The sequence below is a fragment of the Aquarana catesbeiana genome, linkage group LG08 (genome assembly GCF_042186555.1).
Source record: "Aquarana catesbeiana isolate 2022-GZ linkage group LG08, ASM4218655v1, whole genome shotgun sequence".
Taxonomy (NCBI): Eukaryota; Metazoa; Chordata; class Amphibia; order Anura; family Ranidae; genus Aquarana; species Aquarana catesbeiana.
In genome coordinates, this window is record NC_133331.1 from 110,218,083 (window position 1) to 110,236,217 (window position 18,135).

General features: G+C 41.6%; 1 protein-coding gene across 4 annotated transcripts in view; it reads left to right on the forward strand.

Annotated features, from left to right (window-relative positions):
• The window catches only part of FAM13C (family with sequence similarity 13 member C), a 229,668-nt gene that overhangs the window by 25,158 nt on the left and 186,375 nt on the right, over window positions 1–18,135 (forward strand). For all 4 annotated transcript variants that reach the window (XM_073596307.1, XM_073596310.1, XM_073596309.1 and 1 more), the window contains exon 3: window positions 3,381–3,437. In XM_073596307.1, the coding sequence (XP_073452408.1) occupies window positions 3,381–3,437 (57 nt within the window). The remainder of the gene's footprint in view (window positions 1–3,380; window positions 3,438–18,135) is intronic.

The following is an 18,135-nucleotide window of genomic DNA, read 5'->3' on the forward strand; positions in this document are numbered from 1 at the left end:
ATCTTATCACTCATCGTAGATTTTTTTTTTTTTTTTTCTTTTCGCTCTTGAGAAAATTCATCCTTCCTTCCTGTTCTGGTAATAGTTGTTACTGGAATAAAAGCTGAACGAACATCGAAAAGTTGAAAGATGCCAAAACAGGAGGCAAAATTAACTAGTAAGGACATTTTCAGTGACCTGTCAATACAGAAAGATCTTCTTGCTTTCATGTTTTTGGGACAAGAAGCAAAGAAAAAAAAAAAAAAGTCTGAGCTTAGTTTTTGTATATACAGTATGGGTCTCACAGGCCTATTAGACCCCTTTCACACTGAGCCGCCCTGGGCATCAGCGGTAAAGCGGCGCTATTTTTAGCGCTGCTTTACCGTCGTTTTAGCGGTGCTATTCGGCCGCTAGCGGGGCAATTTTAACCCCTGCTAGCAGCCGAAAAGGGGTTAAATCCGCCCGCAAAATGCCGCTGCAGAGGCGCTCTGTCGGCGGTATAGCAGTGCTGCCCCATTGTTTTCAATGGGCAGGGGTGCTTTAGGAGCGGTGAGTTCACCGCTCCAAAGAAGCTGCTGGCAGGACTTTTTCTGACGCCCTGCCAGCGCACCGCTCCAGTGTGAAAGCCCTCAGGCTTTCACACTGGAGTGAATGGAGCCGCTGTTTCAGGGCGCTTTGCAGGCGCTATTATTAACGCTATAGCTCCTGCAAAGCTCCTCAGTGTGAAAGGGGTCTTACATTATAAAAAATCACAAGAAAATGAAGGGTTGTGTTACTTAACTGCCATGTATTCTTGAACATCATTTGTATTTTATTCATTAAACCGGGGGTAGGCAACATTTTAAGCACAGTGTGCCAAAAATGTTTCCAAAGAAATTGAGCGTGCCGATTTTATAACAAAAAAAGTTTGGTTTCTGTGCAGAGCTGCACCAGATTTTGCACTCTCCAGTTTTTGTAAACCAGCCCCAGTATCTCAAAAACTTCAATAGATGCATTTTTATACCAGCCTATTGGCCAACTCTTTTTGAAGGGTTCTGCTAAAAAAGTTATTATCTTGTTTTAAGCAATTTAATTTTTTGTTGAGGAATATCTAAGCTGGGTCTTTCAGTGGCAAGTAAGCCAATCCAGGGAGAAGGAAATTATGTCGTTGAGTAAAGCATAATAACATCATCCTGTCTAGCACATTGATATTACTTTTGCAAAGGAAATTTACTGCAGATACACTGATCCTGAATTGTTACTCAAAAACACCCTAATGCAAAACATCGGTATTTCATGAAAAGCGCATATCCTCGCTGTCTGGCTTATTTCTGCCTTCCCTTCTTTGTTATATCACATCTAACATAGACAGTTTCTATAGCAACTAGAGTCAGAATTCTAACTGTAAATTTACAGCAGCCAGATATACATTGCACTTTCACTTCGCCCCTGAAGCAGAGAATCTAGTGCACATTTTGGACTATATGCAGCTACCTCCAATGTAGAATCAGTGTTATTGCAAAAATGAGTTGATGTATGGAAACTGTGCTATGGGGAAAACAATTTCAAACTCTTATATTTACAGTCTGGATGTTAAATATTTCTGGTAGCTAGGGGGAGCAGTTTTTCTTTTGGCTATGCTGCCTACCACTCATATTTATTGCTTGAGTATGTTCCATGGTCTGTGAATACCAACCCTGGGTTCTGTACTGTACTAATGGGATAACAGGAATTTTCACTTGCCTATAAACAGTATAGAACAGGACACAGGTCCCTGGATCACACCTTTATTGCTTGCTAAAAACTGAAGCCTCTGAGTGGGGTTATATAGGTACGCTCTAGGGTCGGCTCTAGCAAAAGTTTTTGGCAATGTTCAGTCCCCTAAAGGTAGCCACATCATAACGAATGGTCAATGAATACAAGTCCCGTACTGTACTCCAAGATGAGGAATTTACAAGTAAGTCGAAATTACTATTTTCCTTACTTTTGGGGAGCTTTTCCCTTACTTGGTTGATTCTACAGGACAGGAAGTAAAGAGGATTCTTCCCAGTGTCACACAGATCATTTACTCATTTTAACCATAGTCTTTCAGAAAACGTTCAAATATTTTACCTTTTGATGTTCAAGTAAAAGGATATAATACAAAAGAATGCTTAACATGCAGCATTTTAGTAATTGGACATGTAAGGGTTCATTTACATTTGCCGCAAGAACTGCTGCTCATCTAAAAAGCGAACTTCTGATCGCTTTTCAGAGGCGTTTGACAGGCGAAGAGGTGGTGATATATATTTTGAAATGCTGCACTACTATGCCTCACCCATGTATGTTGCTAGCAGTTGTAGGGTGGTTGCAGTGTGGCCCCCCCATTTACTTGAATAGTTAATATTCAGTTCGTGGTAGTGCGCTCTCAATGTGACTGGAGGTTTAATTCTGTCCACTAAGCAAAGCACTGTTGCATGTGTTAACCCTCGAGCTGCTGCCTTTGCAGCATAGGGGGGGAAAGGGTTGGGGGCTGGTACATCGTTACAATACAATGGTATGTGAAAGTTTTATTATTGGATCAGGGAAAGAGTAAACTGTAAAACTAAAATCCTTTGCAAGTCCAAATTGTCTTATGCTGTTTCTTGTTAGGCACCTTTCACATGGGTGCCTCTGCTAAGCGGAATCTGCTTGCCTAGCAGGGGATCTCTCCGCTGATCCCCACTGAGCGGGTAAATGACAGGTCCATGTCTGCTCCGCTATGCAGAATGGACACACACACAGTCCCGCTCTCCTCTATGGGGCAATCGGATGGAAACGGACCACCGCGATCCGCCGGACGGATGAGGAATAGGACCACCATTCGTCTGTTTTTGGATCAGATGGCGGTGGGTGTCAGCTGACATCCGCCGCTCCATAGAAGAGACTCGAGGGTCCGATCAGGTCTGCCTAAAATACTGACAGGTGGACCTGATCAGACAAGCCCATGTGAAAGAGACCTTTAATGTATTTTTTTTTTTTTCCTGAATCTCGTAAATTTACAAAACAAAAAATGCTGAAGAAGAGTTTAAAACTCCCAGTTTTTTTTTTGTTTTTTTTTTTTTTACCTTTTTTATATGCTGAGTTGGGGAGGTTTTTTCTTGACTGCCTGTTCTGTAGAGTCTGCATGAAAGTGAATTGCGTTACCTAATTGAAGATTACCCTTTTACTACTATTCTAATGAGCACATTTTAAACTTTTTCCTCAACCGATGACTATGGTCTCCAGGACAAATGGTAGCGTGAATCTCCATAAGAAGAACACAGACCACAATAAAAACCTTAGCTGGGTTCCAATCCCTCCCCACTATTCATAACTAAAATTCAAACTGGCTTTAGGGAAACTTTTATGGTCACTGGCTTATTTTATAGCATATCTGAAACGTTCTACTTTTCTTTTTCAAGGAACGAATGTGAATCCCCCTCCTTACATGAGGACCAAACTGTCTGTTCCAGGCTCAGGTGAGATGTTATTTTTTAATATAACACTGGCACTCATTTCCCCATCCTCCACAACCATCAAGCACGAGATTGCTTCTCCCCCCTGAATGGGACAGGAAACACCCCGAGAAGATTAAAAGGATTAACCTCACAGTATTCCTTTTGCTGTCAGGATAGGATGTGAGAAGATTATTTTTTGTCAGCCCATGTTTTTTTATTTTTGGGTTCCCTGTTAAAGTTGCAGGTTTTAAGGCTTACCTAGCAGGTATGCTTTTTAAGTGGTTTAAAAAAGGTAGCCTTTACAGCTTTACACAATTCCTATGCTCAAGTTTGGCTGCAGGGGGCCTTGAGGTATATCATCCTGCCTGCTCTAAGTCAAGGCAAGGATAAAGCAGGTTTTGGGGCACCTAGCCTCCTCATAAAGGAGCTGGTGCCTCCATCTTGAGTGTATGAAAAGCAGGAGTAGGAATGGCGCTGCCCTAATGGGGTCAAAAGAATTTGCTACAATAGTAAACACTTGCTCTATTTTGTTATTTGGTGAATCTTAAGTATTACTTATAAATATTAAACAGTAAATATGTGAATAAAGAGTTCAAGTACCTACATGTGTCGTAAAATAAACATGAATAATTTGGGTCTTCGCTTGTGCTTGTTGCAAGGATATTCCTTATCTCATTATGGTATGATTGAAACCAAAGAATAAATAATAAAGTGTCACCAAATATCACATTAACTAAATTCAAAATGACAAAGTGCAATCGTGCTGCGGAAAATAGAGTGCCACTATATATCATTAACTATTCCAAATAGAATAATGGAATAGTTAATGATACAGTATATAGTGGCACTCTATTTTCCGAATAGGAAAGGAATATAAGGAATATCCTCGCAACAAGCACAAACAAAGACCCAAATTATTCATGTTTATTTTAGGACACATGTAGGTACTTGAACTCTTTATTCACATATTTACTATTTAATATTTATAAGTAATACTTCAGATTCACCAAATAACAAATAGAGCAAGTGTTTACTATTGTAGCAAATTCTTTTGACCCCATTAGGGCAGCGCCATTCCTACTCCTGCTTTCCATACACTCATTAGTACATTCCACCCAGGTGGGATTGTATATGTAGAGGCAGCAGCCCCGCTTTAGGAGTAATTAACAACACATCTAGCCATTGTGCGGATTTATCTTATTTACTTCTTTCGGTGCCTCCATCTTGCCAGGCCTGGCCCCAGCATCACTGCCAGACCATGTACCCAGGTGTAGGGCATGGAATTTGGGTGGCTGAGCACATGCAACTTCAGGTGTTGGGAATGCACCAAAATCATTTTCTTCACTTTGCTCCACGTAATACTGGGCTAAGCAGAAGTGATATCACAGATAAAACACTTTGATTCTGAATCTGAAACCAGAACCTGCAAAGACGCTGGACAACTTTTTTCTCTTGGTTAGTGCTATAAATCACAAGGGGCTAAAGGTCTGTACTCTGCAGGAGTTTTGTGGGAGAGCCACTGTGTTCCAGGTCTGACCCAGCATTGATGTAGTCCGCAGCAGATAATACCAAGGTCGGTGTTGGGAAGCAGTTATTTACTATTTAGTATAAGGGTGCTGGTATGTATGTCACTTTATTCTACAGATGGGAGTAAAAAGTGTTAGCTTTATTCCCTCTACTATTTTCATTTTTGCAGCCACTTTTTATGCCCATCTAAAGCTAGGCATACATGGCTTGATTTCTCTCCTTCAGCCAGCAGGCTGAAGGAGAGAAAATCAAATTCCTCCAGTAGTGAGGATGAAGGAATCTTTACTGACCACTATTGTATTCAGGCAGCCACACCACCCAAACTGCTAGCTGATATGATGCAGTCACTATTAGGTTGACAATTTTCACTCGGTTCCTTCAGTTTTTTTCAATTGCATTTTGTCGAGCCAGTATGTGCCAACAGGGCCACCCACAACTAGAATTTTGAAGCCACGTGTGGCAAGATGAAAATTTTAAAGGAGAAATAAGTGTCACATCCTGGAGTCTATCAAAACAATACAATTTGTGAGGAATATGGATTTTTCTTGATACCGTCATGGATATCGCATGCAACACGTCTGTTAACCACTTGCTTTCTGGGCACTTATACCAGGCCAATTTTCAGCACTGTCACACTTTGACAATTGGGCAGTCATGCAACACTGTACTTATATGAAATCTTATTTTTTTAGACAGAGCTTTCTTTTGGTGATATATTTAATCACCACCGGGTTTTTAATCTTTTTGCTAAACAAATGAAAAAAGATGGAATATTTTGAAAAAAAATTATTTTCGTTTCTGTAAAATTTTGCAAATAAGTAAATTTTTTCCTTCATTGATGTGCACTGATGGGGCTGCACGGATAATTCATACCATAATTGTCTGTGTACATGTCCCCTATCAGAATTGCCGTTTACCAGCTCTCCTCACGCTGTGACAGCGCGTGAAGAATGTACTGCCGATAACCAGCTGTTTACACGGTCTGTTTACACGGTGAACAGCTGATCATGTGGTAAAGGGCCTCTGTGATGCAAAAATAAAATAAAATAATATCAAACAAATGTCAGTATAAAAATGGTATTATACAAAAGTTAAGATCAGCAAAGGTTTAAATTATGAGCTCTGGTTGCATACAATCCTATTGCGGCCTAACAGCCGGATAACACTAAATAAGGCATGTATAAACTTTATACAAGTATTTCCTTTCATGTTGATCCTACTAAAAAATGCCCCAATGCGTTTCAGTCAAACAAATCGCAGTCTTTATCAGAGAGCCTGTGTTATCTAAATTAGGAAGTGTATGATTTAAGATATTATGACTCGGTTACATTGTATCAAAAGGACTTTCATTAAATATTCATACATTCCCACAAAATAGAATTACCTTTAGTCAATAGGAAGGTTTTGGAACCAGACAGATTAAAAACATCCAAGACTTCTCTCAGATCATTCTGACCACCTGTGCAGCAGAGCCCAACATTGCTTGCAAGGAACTACGTCAAGAGTAGCTGAGGAAGAGGAAGGGAAGCACACCTGCAGCAATGATCCCCAATAATAATTGTAAGTAAAAGTAAATGTTTCAATCAAGTTATACACTGGGTGCATAGTGTATAACTATGCACCCAGTGCCTATAAACAGAATTTTTACTGAGTATACCTAAATACTCCATATGTTTTTATTGGATAGTTCCACAAAACGAATTATTCCTGCCTCATGGAGCGATGACAGGTACCCCTATTTAGGGGGCTGTCATTCACAAGCCATAAAAATTAGTAGTTCTCTCTATGTGTTAGTGGGTATATAACTAAAACCATTCCCGGCTGTATTGTCAAGTCATAAAAATTAGTAGTTCTCTCTATGTGTTAGTGGGTATATAACTAAAACCATTCCCGGCTGTATTGTCAAGGAATATTGGGGAGCAGAGACCCTAAGGCTAATACAGTGGGGCAAACAAGTATTTAGTCAGCCACCAATTGTGCAAGTTCCCCCACTTAAAAAGATGAGAGAGGCCTGTAATTGTCATCATAGGTATACCTCAACTATGAGAGACAAAATGTGAAACAAATCCAGACAATCACATTGTCTGATTTTTGTAAGAATTTATTTGCAAATTATGGTGGAAAATAAGTATTTGGTCAATATCAAAAATTCATCTCAATACTTTGTTATATATCCTTTGTTGGCAATGACAGAGGTCAAACGTTTTCTGTAAGTCTTCACAAGGTTGTCACACACTGTTGCTGGTATGTTGACCCATTCCTCCATGCAGATCTCCTCTAGAGCAGTGATGTTTTGGGGCTGTTGCGGGGCAACACAGACTTTCAACTCCCTCCAAAGGTTTTCTATGGGGTTGAGATCTGGAGACTGGCTAGGCCACTCTAGGACCTTGAAATGCTTCTTACGAAGCCTCTCCTTCATTGCCCGGGCAGTGTGTTTGGGATCATTGTCATGCTGAAAGACCCAGCCACGTTTCATCTTCTGTGCCCTTGCTGATGGGAGGAGGTTTGCACTCAAAATCTCACGATACATGGCCCCATTCATTCTTTTATGTACACGGATCAGTCGTCCTGTTCCCTTTGCAGAGAAATAGCCCCAAAGCATGATGTTGCCCCCCCCATGCTTCACAGTAGGTATGGTGTTCTTTGGTTGCAACTCAGCATTCTCTCTCCTCCAAACATGACGAGTTGTGTTTCTACCAAACAGTTCTACTTGGTTTCATCTGACCATATGACATTCTCCCAATCCTCTTCTGGATCATCCAAATGCTCTCTAGCAAACCTCAGACAGGCCCGGACATGTACTGGCTTAAGCAGGGAGACATGTCTGGCACTGCAGGATCTGAGTCCCTGGCGGCGTAGTGTGTTACTGATGGTAGCCTTTGTTACGTTAGTCCCAGCTCTCTGCAGGTCATTCACTAGGTCCCCCTGTGTGGTTCTGGGATTTTTGCTCACCGTTCTTGTGATCATTTTGACCCCACGGGGTGAGATCTTGCATGGAGCCCCATTGAGGGAGATTATCAGTGGTCTTGTATGTCTTCCATTTTCTAATTATTGCTCCCACAGTTGATTTCTTCACACCAAGCTGCTTGCCTATTGCAGATTCAGTCTTCCCAGCCTGGTGCAGGTCTACAATTTTGTTTCTGGTGTCCTTCGACAGCTCTTTGGTCTTCACCATAGTGGAGTTTGGAGTGTGACTGTTTGAGGTTGTGGACAGGTGTCTTTTATACTGATAACAAGTTCAAACAGGTGCCATTAATACAGGTAACGAATGGAGGACAGAGGAGCCTCTTAAAGAAGAAGATACAGGTCTGGGAGAGCTAGAAATCTTGCTTGTTTGTAGGTGACCAAATGCTTATTTTCCACCATAATTTGCAAATAAATTCTTTCAAAAATTAGACAATGTGATTGTCTGGAATTGTTTCCACATTTTGTCTCTCATAGTTGAGTTATACCTATGATGACAATTACAGGCCTCTCTCATCTTTTTAAGTGGGAGAACTTGCACAATTGGTGGCTGACTAAATACTTTTTTGCCCCACTGTATATAGGCTATTCATGGTATTATTTAAAACTTAACTAAAAAACCAATGAGGTAATACTGTATGTATAGAAAAAAAACCTAGGGGAAAGGAGGCGCTTATCTTTCCCCAAATAATCCCATTTGGAAGACACAGTGGAATTGATCGATTTTGTTGGTGGAATGCTTCATTGAGTGGTAAAGCAGTAAGAATGGCATGCTCTCAAGGGGCTCTGAATACACCAGCTAAAATGAAAAAGCAAAAATCTACAGCCGTAATAGCTATCCAAGGGGGAGAAAAAAAAAGATATTCCAAAAAGTCAATAACAAAAGAATGCACACAAAGAAATATCTGTGATACTCACATAGACCACCGATTTGCAACTAATTCACATGTATACCTGCCAGTGAGGGCTGACTTAATGCCCATATAGATAGAGATTATTGTAAGGTACCTGTGCTGGGTAGTATCTGAAGTGGAGCTTGTATGCAGAGGATTCAGACGAAAGCGTATTCAGGCAGGTCAAGTTGGCAAAATATCCGGCAAAGCGGTACAAATTCGAAATCCAAAGAATGGTCAGGCAGGCGGAGGTCATACACATGCTGGCGGTGAAGTAACAAATCAGCGGGCTGGAGAGTGGTCAAGAATTCAGGTAGAGGTTCAATACACGGTAGTCAAAATCACAGCGCTATTAATAAACCCAGGAAGCAAGTCCAAACAAACGGGCACTGAGTAACAGGAAATGCTGCTATTTTATGGGCTGCTTAATTGTACATTGTCCGCAGCTGGCAGCAGGTGGGGCTAGCGAGTCCAAGGCAATGCATCAAACTGTGAAAACATTGCAATAACTCCAGAGCTCCTCTGTGGCACAACATGTAAGACTGCAGCTGTGGGACCAGGAACATGCCAGTTCGAAGACACCCCGGTACATGACAATTATATAGACCCTCCTGATTCCAATTGGAGGATCTATGGTGGGAGATCAGCTCCAGGTGAGCTGTATACACAACAATGTCAAAGATCATAAAGGCCAATAGGGGAAAAAAACAAGGGGCTTGAATCTATTTGGGGTCACGAGAAAACAACCTTATTTTAATGGGTTTTGCCTGACAAGAATCCTAATGAATCCATCTCTTATAGTCCTCTTCTTAAAGACCAGGGGACATTGTGGCTTGTCCCCTGTTATCTGCTCTCGCTGGAGGAGGATTTTGTTCCAGTTCACCCCTTGATCAGGAATGTGCACCTGATCGAGAGCAGTGATATTAACTCTGGGTACTCTAATGCCCTGTACACATGATAGGATTTTCCGACAACAAAATCCATGTTTTTTTTTTTTCCGACGGATGTTGGCTCAAACTTGTCTTGCATACATACGGTCACACAAATCTCGTCGGAAATTCCGAACGTCAAGAACGCGGTGACGTACGACGAGCCAAGAAAATGAAGTTCAATAGCCAGTGCGGCTCTTCTGCTTGATTCCGAGCATGCGTGGAACTCTGTGCGAACGGAATTTAGGACAACGGATTTTGTTGTCGGAAAATTTGAGAACCAGCTCTCAAATTTTGTGTGACGGAAATTCCGATGGAAAATGTCCGATGGAGCCTACACACGGTCGGAATTTCCAACAAGAAGCTCCCATAGAACATTTTCCGTTGGAAAATCCTATCGTGTGTACAGGGCATTATTGTGTGTTAGAACTGCATGTCTCCCTAATGAAGGGGTAGCAGTTCCCTATCTGTATACTATAAACGGGTTTGTAAATGCTTCACCAAAATTCCTGTTTTGGTCTTTCCAAGACATCAGGTAGACCACACTTTTGGTCTGACAGTTGACAAAGGGTATAGGTGTTAAAAGTTCCCCATTGGGAAGGGGAAAGGTTTTCCTTTTTGTCCGCTGTGATTGGCCCTTAACCACAATCTATGATTGGCTATATCCAAAGGACACAGTGACCACTGCGCACGCCGGATGCACGTCCCAGGGAGTGCGCAAGAGCAACAGAGCCGCTCTGTAGCCGTCTATTACAAACAATTAGGAAAAAAAATCTAACACATTAAATATTATAAATATGAATGCTCATACAATAGCATAGCTCCCAACAGACTGAAGCACAGTTCCTATATTCTATCATACACCAAAGTTGCAAATATATCATGTAACGAGCCCCTGCTCGCTTGGTTCCACTCTCCCGACACTCCTCTGCGGCTATAGAATCAGATTGCAGATCGCAACATCTGATGGTTCGGTCATCCGATGCTCGGGGACTAGAACTACAGCTATGTGCCGTTCTAATCCAGTTGTGTAGCTCAGAACACCAGGCAGGCTGCATGTAAGTTCAAACAGGAATCTCTTTTATTGAGGAATACAGGCTCTTTTATACAGTAAAAAAGGAGGTGTATATCTCCTGCTCATATTACTCTGAACATACACCTGTGACCAGAAACCTAATTAACATGGGCTAATTAACTAATCCCTTTAGACAGTCTAGATGACTCAGACATGACCTTTAGGCCAGACTGGCCGTCTTGCAGCTCAGAAAACTCAATCAACATCATCACAATAGCAGAGTTAATTAACACAAACAACAATGGGGATCTAATGACTCTAGACTTATTTACAATACACATTCTAGCAGACAACAGACAGACAGGTGGCTGGAATTGACATCAGCATCTCCTAACAGTATTTGTCCCAGCCACTATTCCTAATATGGCAAATCCAGGGTCCCTAGAGTCTGTGTGTCCTGGGGTACCAGGACCCGAATCCACAGTAATACCACCTCAAGGGTCCCCAGGCATACAGCTCACAAGAAGCACCATTCCCCCAAATGCCAGGGCCCACGATAGATCAACAAGAGGCTAGCATTCAGTCCCCTCCAAAAGTCTCTCTCCCAGCTAGGTCTGTCACATATCACAAGGTTACTTTAATATTTAACTTTGAGGAACATGCGGACAGTCAACATTCCTCAACATGTTTCAGGGTCTTCACTTCTTTTTCAGGAGCAGAACACATCTACAAAGAAATACAAAGCACACACAGTATATATCTCACAAACAACATATGTGAATGAACCATGAATATATATTCAGGAATGCCAAGTTGGAGGGCCCCAGATATTAACCAGGGGTGCCGACCAAGCCAGGAGCGCATAGACAGGGGACCACAACCCTCAACCGGCGGACATGGGAGTCCACAAAAGCCTTGGCATTGTGCGAGCTGATTCTCTTTTGTATGACTTCTAGTACAAAGAGACCTACAAAGAGGTCACAAGTGGGAATGTTTTACTTCCACTTCCACATTGGAAGATTCCAAAACCACCTTCTACAGGAGCCCCTAGCTCCCCAAAACACAGAGCACTTGTCTGCTCTAACCAGGCTTCAACTTCATATCCTAAGTTCAGCCCTTTTTTTCCAGTGCAAGGCTTGGCCCATTAAGCCTTTCCTAGAGCCCTCTTCACAATGAAGGGTTGCCTCACTCCCAACAGTGGGGGTGGGGTGGGGGGGATGTCTGTTACTGTTTGCCTCTCCCTGGGTCACTGACATCTCAGGTCTGTGCGTTCAATTGCTGGTTTCAAAAGGGTGCCAAATTTCACAACCTCAATGCTTTCTTTCAAATTATCCAAAAACTTTCCAAGGACAGTTAGATTTTCAAAATGCTCTGAACCACCTCAAGTCTCAGGAAGTCATTTTGCCTGGTACCACAACAGGACTGGTTCAAAGAATTTTACTCAGACTTGTTCACCGTGCCAAAGCCAGACAAGGGGTAATTCGTCCTAGTCTGGATTTAAAATCCTCAACAAATTCTTTCAAATTCCAAAATTTCGCATGGAATCTGCAAGGTAATTTATTGCCTCTCTGAGACCAGGGGAATATCTGCCATCTGCCTACCTGCATATTCCCATTTACTCAGCTCATCAGTATAAGACCATCATTTCCAGTTCATCGCACTGCCTTGAACGAGTATTCAGAAGTCCTAGCAGCTCGTCTTGCCCTTGTAGGAACTCAGAGCATCTAGGTCACAGGTTATCTAGACAACTTTCCTTTCTCCTGAAGTACTTTTCTCCAACTTTCTGCAAACGTCCACAGGATAAGTCAGATGATCTGGGCCTTTGGGTGGATGATCAACTTCCGAAAATCTGCTATCCCTTCACCTGGAATACTTGGGTCTGATTCTGGACACATCCAAAGCAAAGGTTTTCCTTCCAGAGAAGAAATTTTCTTATGCTCTGCAATTGAGGTCAAAGAGACATCCCTCAAGGAGATCCTCCACAAGAGTGCTAGGCCTCATAGTAGCCTACTTCATCCATTTTAATTTGAGACCTCTCCAGCACATCTTGTTGACCTGGAACAAACGTGTTCTTTTCTCTACCTACCCATACTCCTGTTCAGCCAATCAAGGAATTTCCTAGCTTCTTGAATCACCAACCAAGCCTTAACAATGGGGAAGTCTTTGCTTCATTATCACTGGTAAGTGATAGTGATGGAGGATTTTTCCAGTCTCTCACGGTTGAGGGAACATGGTCATTGGTGAAAGCGAAGCTCCTCACCAACATATTCTGGAGTGGGGCTCCAGTGTTGCAATTAGAAAAAGTTGCCAGACTCAACCACTAACGGGGCACCAGGAGTCTGGCAACTTTGAAGGAAGCAAGCCAGATCTCCTCATGGACACAGATGCACTGTCCAGCAATCTCTGCTGTCTACATCCCAGTATTGGACAATTGGAATGTGGATTACCTCAGCCGTTACTACCTAGATCAGTGATGCTGAACCTTGGCACTCCAGATGTTTTGGAACTACATTTCCCATGATGCTCAACTACACTGCAGAGTGCATGAGCATCATGGGAAATGTAGTTCCAAAATATCTGGGGTGCCAAGGTTCACCATTACTAACTTAAATCAAGGGAAATGGGTCTTTCTCCACGACAGCCTCCACCTGATATGTCAGAAATGGGTGACTCTGGACACAAATATCCTGGCCTCCAGATTCAAAAACAAGCTACCTCTTTTTATGGATAGGAAACAAGAATCCTCTATGAAGGCATCTGATGCCAGTGCTAATCTCCTGGCCTCAGTTGAGGCTAATATATGCTTACCTCCAGTGCGCGTTCTACCTTGCCTGCTGTACAAAATAGAGCAAGAGAAGAAGCCGGTAATTCCTATTGCATCAAACTGGTCCAGAATAATGTGGTACACATATATACTCAGGCTAATTAGGTGGTATCAGTCTTCCACCTCAATGAAGACCTGGTCCTTCCATCTTTGTGCTCTGCTCCAAAACTCCCAAAAGGAATTGCTCTTCACTTCATCTTCAAGACCTCTCAAGGGACATCCTGCTTTCACGTCAACCATTGGTAGATGGATGAGGCAGCTGATTGCTAGAGATTACCCTCTAAAGTAAAAGGCTCCTCCTGTGCATTTGCACATCCTCTACACCAGGTCAGTGGGTCTTCCTTTGCTTTCAGCCAACAGGCCCTTGTGTTCCAGCTTTGTAAGTTAGCAACCTGGTCCTCCAGTGATTCGTTTTCAGCTTTTACTTGGTGGGCTTCCATTCTTTTGCGGATTCAGCTTTTGTCCACCATATTCTTGCAGTGGCACTCTGATTTTGCGTCTGCTTACCATTGTATTTGGACCTGTTGTTCTTTTTGCCGAGTTGCTACCTACCTTTCTCATTCACTCCCTGCGGACATCTCAGGTTTAGAGTACAGTACAAGACATAGGCTGCCCTCTCCTCCTATTCCTTGGTTACTCTACATTTCTTGCTAGAAAACTGAGGACTCAGAGTGAGTTAGGGTTGTAGGGAGAAGCCGAGGGGGCATGTCCTCAAAAGCTTTGCCAATGTCCAATCACCGAAAGGTAGGAGCCTATAACTCAGAGTCTATGAATACTCAGCCTGTGTCCTATACTTTACTCCAAGACATGGGACTTTATAGGCAAGTCAAAATGTTTTTCTTTGTATATTTTTTTTTCAAATGTGCATTTGAAAATTGAAACTGTTCATATCATAAAAAAATTCACTCTTGTTCTTGCAATCTTTGCCAAAACATACACTGTTCCCCAGAGAATTGCATGCATTTGAAGAGCTATGTCTAGGAAGGTACCCGATTCGAGGATCTCTTTCTACTTCTTACAAATACCTCCTGGAACGTCATGCTTGTTCTGACCCCCCTTCCTTGCTAAATGGGAAAGGGAACTATGGGTGACATTCTCTGGCCCACAAAAGGAGTGTATACTCCTCCTCCCTTTTTTTTTTTTTTTTTTTTCACATAAATCATCCCTGTGTAGCAGATACCAGGAAACCACATACAAGTTAATGACACATTGGTATAGAATCCCATCAGTCCTTGCCAAGTTGTTTCCTCAACGAGCGATCAATGCTGGTGATGTGGCTCGTCCGAAGGCACTCTTACACATTTTCTGGGAGTGTCCTAAGCTCTGCACTTTCTGGCAACCTGTGCTACAACTTATCCACAAATTTACTGACATTTCCTTACATGATAATCCAGCCGCAATACTGCTTAATCTCATACCACTATCCAAGAAGAGGTACCACAAATCTCTGCTTAAGCACCTGCTTAACCCAGCTCAAGCTTGCATCCCTGGTATGTGGAAACGACAATCTGCCCCGACAGTTACACAATGACTCGCAAGGGTGAATATCAAGCAACAGGAAGACCTTACCTTGACCCTCTGTGACAAAACCGAAGAGCATAAGACCAGATTGTTTTATTGGAGTCTCTTTCGCTTCTCTGAGAAATACTTACAATACGTCTGATCCAAACAATGTTGTTTGGGCCTGCGCTCTTCACTAGGTCGTGGCCCTGACCTACTTTTTTCTGATTCCTTCAGTGGTGATCTTCTCCTACCCCCCCCCCCCTTTTTTTTCTTTTTTTTTTTTTTTTTTTTTTTTTTCCCACCCTCCTCTTTTTTTCCCACTTCGCCCCTCTTCTTTCATTTTCCTATTCTCTCTCTATACTATACTAACAGAAAAACTTTTGGACATGCTCAGATTAAAACACGTATAGCCTTATCTGACTTTTGTACATCTAGATAGCCTGAGCATTGGGGTTTCAGAGATATAGGTTCTTATTTTGCAGCATATCCTAAACTCCCGAAGACCTTCCTGTTTACTTTCAACTGTAAATTTACCTTGCAAATGTTTCAAAACAACTGTCAGACTCGTTTGTACAGTTATGTATTCTTTTGTTAACTGATGCAAATCCTCTGAATTAAAAAAATTTAAATAAAAAAAAAATCCGCTCTAAAACAATGTTCTTTGAAAATAATGTGCTCAGTCCAAAATGTGTTTAAATAGTTTCCAAAGACTCCTCTGTGTCCTCCACCAATTTCATGAATTCATCACTATGTTGCAAACCCCATAGGATAGGCATTCACTTGACTACTTATCTCTAAATTGGTCAAAATTTGCATTTTAGCTGGATCCACCCTGTTTACTTCATTTTCCTCCTCCATGGTAATGGCTTTCCTTTCAGCCATAATTAAAGTGGATGTAAACCCAATGTCATCCTTTCTAAACTACTGCCATAGGGGTTATCTATAAGGATATACATGCCTCCTGCATGTATCTTTACCTGTCAAATGTCTCCCCTCTGTCTGTTATGAGACCCGAAAAACTGCAGATTCTGTGGGTGGGTCTGTTGTCTGGAGCTCGGTGGGTGGAGTCATGATGTCAGTAGACTCCCCGCCCACCTCTAAAGGTGAAAAGACAGGAAAGTAACCACGTGACTTCAGCATGCCAAATCATACTGAGGTGTGGAACAGCCAATCCTTGCAGAGCTGCTAAAGAAAGGAGTGGGGGAGGGAATTAAAAAATCATGCCTGTGTCTTAGGCTGTCACTCACAGCAAGGGGGAGTATTTGACAGTTTTTGTCAGTTTGTCAAGATTTCTCTCACTGAACAATAAAAGAGAATTGCTCAGAGATGGATTAACTCTGTGTGGCAAGACTGGGCTCAAATGATAGGAAATCTTATACTCTACAGTATGATATTAATAAAAAAAAAAAAAAAAATTCGGGTTTACATCCACTTTAAGGAAAAATATGGCTCGCATAGCATAAAACCTTTTAATACTTTAATAAAAATCAATATAAAAAGTACTGGCATTTCTATGTGCTATACTGCACTGTAAACAAATGCCTTATTGGACTCTTCAAAATGTTTTGAAAGTTTTTTTTTATATATTGTAATGTATGGTGCACACACACTACCTCTTGCATGCAACTGTTTTAGTGCTCCGTGCCTAGGTAACCTATTGGCAAGATTTGAGCAGTGTCATGAATATAGTGTGGTAATGTGCCTAACCTTTTGCAAATAGTGACTTTCAATGTTGCTCTAAGCAGTACACTACAAAACATGCCTGACAGTATAATGCTGGTGACACAACATAAAATAAGTCATATCTATTTCTGCTAAAACTATTTTAAACTTTCAAACTGCAGCTCCTCAAGTGTGTGATTGGCTTTGGTCCAAAGAAATTATTACTTTGAAGTCATAGGGATCATCCCCTTGCAGTGTGTTTGTGACAGCACCAGTTTTCCATGTAAAGTAATAATGGCAGTAATAAGCAGACATTAGCAGTATTTATAGACTTATAAATAGCTTTAATTTGGTTAGGTTGGGTATGCATGAAATTTCACCATATGGTTGCTTTTGTAGTCTGACAGGAATTGTGTGCATTTATTCTATATCACAGGAGCATCAGTAGTTTTTTTTTCTTAGAAATTAATTCTATAATTTTAGATTATTGAATATTTTTGTTGTTCAAATATTTTATTGATGTTGAAAATCAAGGATACAAAAAGTCACTTTTGAGTCATGAGGGCATCTATAATAAGATACAGCCAATCAATAAAGAAGTGGTTAAGACAATAGTCATAATAACAAAGAATGACCAGGTATCCATGGCGAAAACAAATTAGACAAAAGGATTCCCTGTCATAGAGTAGTTATCAGAAATAACAGTAGGTAAGTTTTTTTTATACAAGCATACAGAGATAATAAAGCCTGTAGATAGGATGGGGGAGATCACTCCCATGAGAATAATTAAACTGGGTAGAACTATAAGCACAGGCATTTGCGGCATAGACGCCTACTAGGATAATGAGTTAGGTAAGCAATATGTGGCGACTACGGTCCTCAGAAGAACTAAAAAGGGCATGTGGTTGGTAGTAGGAAACGTAGACCGAGAGTATAAATAGAAGAGAGAAAGAAGTAAGAAAAAGGGGAAGAGTCCCTCAGGGAAGGGGGCAGGGGGAAGACCGGGTCCGCCAGGAGGTGTTGATAAGTGTATGATATGCATATCTATCACTAATTAAGGAAGCAACAACGTGGCATCAAAGTTGAGTGGTGAAGTTTTACACCCATAGATCCCAGAGTTCCTCATATTTGGTTACTCTATCTAAGAGTACAGCTTCAATCTTAGCTTGGATCATTGCTTGTGTGATCCTATTTCGAGCTGAAAGGACAGAGAGGGAGTGAGCTTTCCAGGCTCTCACTATCGTTTGGCTGCAGTGGTCACCTGAAGCCGTAATTTGAACTGTCGGTAAGTTATGTCATGTGGTTTCCAATTCAGGAGCGCAACAGAAGCACCTGGCGTAATGTGAGAATCAAAAAGTTTAGTAAGAATGTCAAACCTATCGGACCAAAAGACCCGTACAAC